General features: G+C 34.9%; 1 protein-coding gene across 1 annotated transcript; it reads right to left on the minus strand.

Annotated features, from left to right (window-relative positions):
- Positions 1–1,284: 1,284 nt before the first annotated feature.
- On the minus strand, positions 1,285–1,719 carry LOC149165202 (SKP1-like protein 1A). Its single transcript, XM_089429744.1, has one exon. The coding sequence runs from the start codon at positions 1,717–1,719 to the stop codon at positions 1,285–1,287; it is 435 nt and encodes a 144-aa protein (XP_089285870.1).
- Between the last annotated feature and the right edge of the window lie 1,734 nt (positions 1,720–3,453).

The raw sequence follows: 3,453 nt of genomic DNA on the forward strand, positions 1-3,453 counted from the left end.
GATCTATGATGGTTTAATTTCCCCCTTTATATTGTCTACATTCCATGTGAATACTATGGGTCAATACCATTGGTTCTCAATACCATGTGTCATCTTTATTTTTATTAATATTAATATTAGGGTTAAGAATGTTTTTTTGCATAGTATTAATAATAATTTGGCGCATGGTATTTGGTCCAGATGCTTCACCTAAATAAAACCTTTTTTTTAGTATTCGTAAATATAAAGTGAGATCTACCCCATATTGGGTAAGTGAGATCTACCTCATACTGAATATCTACCAATTCACTATATGCAAAATAATTATAACAAATATATAATAATAACAGTAACAATTTACTACATGCAAACTAATTACAACCGGAGAGTCACCGCATTCAAAGTGCAAAGGGTATACTATGTAACATAATTATGTATACTCATAACATATTTCTATCAACGTACTAACAATGTTGCATTACTTATCACTCTAGCCTATGTAAAATTGACTACATTTTTTCGTTTATTAAGCCAAAATAACGAGAAATTTTGTGTCATAAAAATTCCTGTCCCATAGTATAATACTAAAATTTGCAAAAACTACTAAAATGCATAAAGAAATGTGTACACTAAACATAGTGTTTGTATTAGACCAGAGCATAAATAACACATAGTTGATTTAGACAGTAATAGCGAGAATAATTCACAGAGATAGACAAATGGAGAAACAACAAGATTACTTAATAAAAACAACGGAATAGATAAAACAATTACTCGAGAACAGAAATCATTGATTTAGACAGTAATAGCGAGAATAATTCACAGAGATAGACAAATGGAGAAACAACAAGATTACTTAATAAAAACAACGGAATAGATAAAACAATTACTCGAGAACAGAAATCACTTTGCATTACATAACAGGCTTGGGCCGTGGCTTGCTTTCCTTAGCCAGAGAAATTACAAATTTATAGAGGCAGAAGAGGGATCTAAAATCCTATGTGTGATTCAAATGGAGATCTGGAATGATGTAGAAACAACTTGTAGTGTAGGAGGATCTAGAATCCTGCATGTGATTCTAGAAACTAATGGTGGCCTAAAAAGATCTAGAATCCTGGAGATCTAGAAATATCTGTTCTAAAATCCTCCGTGAATTTGACTTCACACTTAACAGTTTGCAGCGAATCTAAACCTAATGACATGCTACCAAATTCATGTTCAAACGAACCGAACCAAATTGCAAAAAGCAAGGTACTCTGTCATTGCAGAGTGATTTAACGATTAATTTTCAGAATGATTTAAGGATTAATTTTCATTCAGAAAGTTGAAAAGCTCACGCATCTGTTCAGCGGTTTTCCCTTTCAACATATTGGCAATAGTTTGACACATAAAGTCCAAAAGATTTGTGACCACCAGGTAGTGGGCAGCCTTTGTAACTTCAAACAGTATGGCGCGATCTTCTACAAGAGCTTTCACGAACTCCTCATCCCACGTTTTGACGGCATCAAGCGACACAGTGGGGGCATCAAGAACATGGTATCTGCAATATTGAATAACGCGACGCAGAATCTTGGCAGAAACGAGAGCTTTCACGAACTCCTCATCCCACGTTTTGACGGCATCAAGCAATACAGTGGGGGCATCAAGAACATGGTATCTGCAATATTGAATAACGCGACGCAGAATCTTGGCAGAAACGAGAGGCAAAGGAATGTTAATGTTGGTGCCCAAGTCCCCCATCATTCTCTTTATGATGCCTGAAGTCGATGCCACCTCTGTTTCCACCTCAAATATTTATCCATGATAGGCACGATGAAGTGAAAAAGATTGGATTGCTGTGAGATTGCGATGAAGTGAAAAATATTGGATGATAGTAGCGAAATTTTGTTACAATATTTATATAGAGAGGGGAATTCATATAAATGGAAAAAGTAACGACCACGGCTGGTACTCTTCCATATTTGCGGCCGACACAGGTGGCTGCCATGTAACGGCGGTTATCAATCGGTTAGGACCGCAGCTAATTTTTGGTTGCTGCGATGGTTTGTTCCCATAGTTCCGAGGGAGGGTAATCTTCTCAACCGGATTCAAATTGGTCCTATGATTTTGACTCCTTGACATATGGGTAAAAGGTGCATATTCTCTTAGTGGGTAATCTTCTCAACCGGATTCAAATTGGTACTATGATTTTGACTCGACATATGGGTAAAAGGTGCATATTATCTTACTGGGAACTTTTTTTGGGTCATTGGATAAGGAAATTGTAAATTTTACTGGGTGAAAGAGTCAAATCTATTAAGTTTAAGGTGATGGTTTTGGTGCCTTGTGATATTAGAGTGCATGAATTATATGTGATAAAGACTTTTAAAAGGTTTAAAAGTCTTGAGGATTCTCCATTGTAATGTGTTGCAGGGTACTTTAAACTCATGGTTTATGCATATAGTTTTGGTGGAGAGCGGTATTAGAGTCCATGGATTACATGGCATGGAGTCTTTTAAAAGAGTTAGGGATTTCCCATTGTAATTTGTGGTAGAGGGCACATGATTGCATTTAAGCCATATAATAATAATAATAGTAGCTAGTTTTACTCAGTGTGGGTTTTCTAGGGGTTTCTTCATGCCAAAGCATGCTTTCATTTAAGTAATAGGGATCTCGAGTTGAAATATGTTTTATGGGTTATTGTTGCTATAATAATTTTCTCTCACATTATCTTTAATAATAATAATAATAAATTTATAAGCTCTTTTTTTGAGTTTACCTTTTCAAGGTTGAAATCTGTTTAATGTGTTATTGTTGTTATAATTATCTTCTCTCACATTATCTTTATTTCTAACACTTGAGTGAAACCTATTCACATATCATAATAGCCTGATCGACGTTGCCTTTGAAATCCTTGCTAGATTGAACAAAACCTTAGTTAACACTCAAGACGCCCAAGTCATGTGATTGACGTTTCCTTTGGAATGATTACTATATTTAGTTTTAATTGATTCATATAATAATTATTTAATTTTGTAAGAGGTTAAATATTCTACAATTTCCATTTATTCTAGATGATTGTTTTTAATGCAAATTTAATTTCTTTGAATTCCACAAATTATGTTAAATGAGAAACTTCCTCCTTATTACTCTCTTCTCCATCAACCTAAGTGATGTTTCAAGATTTATATTGGTGGGAGGATATAGGGAAGTTGCTTTGTTGAGATCCCATGGGAAATGATCATGTTACCAAACCTATAGCCAATATAAGCATCTATAGTGGCCAAGCATGGCCTTACCAAGATTAAAGGATATCCTACCATAGAAGACTTGGATTGAAGGACCATGAAGTCGATGGGATATCCCAATGAATATACTACGATCACTACATCTTCCAATATTACTTCTAGTTTGATAGTTGATCTATCAACAAGTTATAGCACTATGGGGGTCTTCTTGAGATCAAAAAGTCCTAGAGATTCCATGGTTTCATGA

The sequence above is a fragment of the Pinus tabuliformis genome, chromosome 5_1 (genome assembly GCF_031772625.1).
Source record: "Pinus tabuliformis cultivar Carrire ecotype Pingquan chromosome 5_1, CPIR1, whole genome shotgun sequence".
NCBI classification, from domain to species: domain Eukaryota; kingdom Viridiplantae; phylum Streptophyta; class Pinopsida; order Pinales; family Pinaceae; genus Pinus; species Pinus tabuliformis.

What these genes read in the sequence shown, in the direction of transcription:
- LOC149165202 (XM_089429744.1), bottom strand. Translation starts at nt 1,719, where the DNA reads ATGGGGGACTTGGGCACCAACATTAACATTCCTTTGCCTCTCGTTTCT.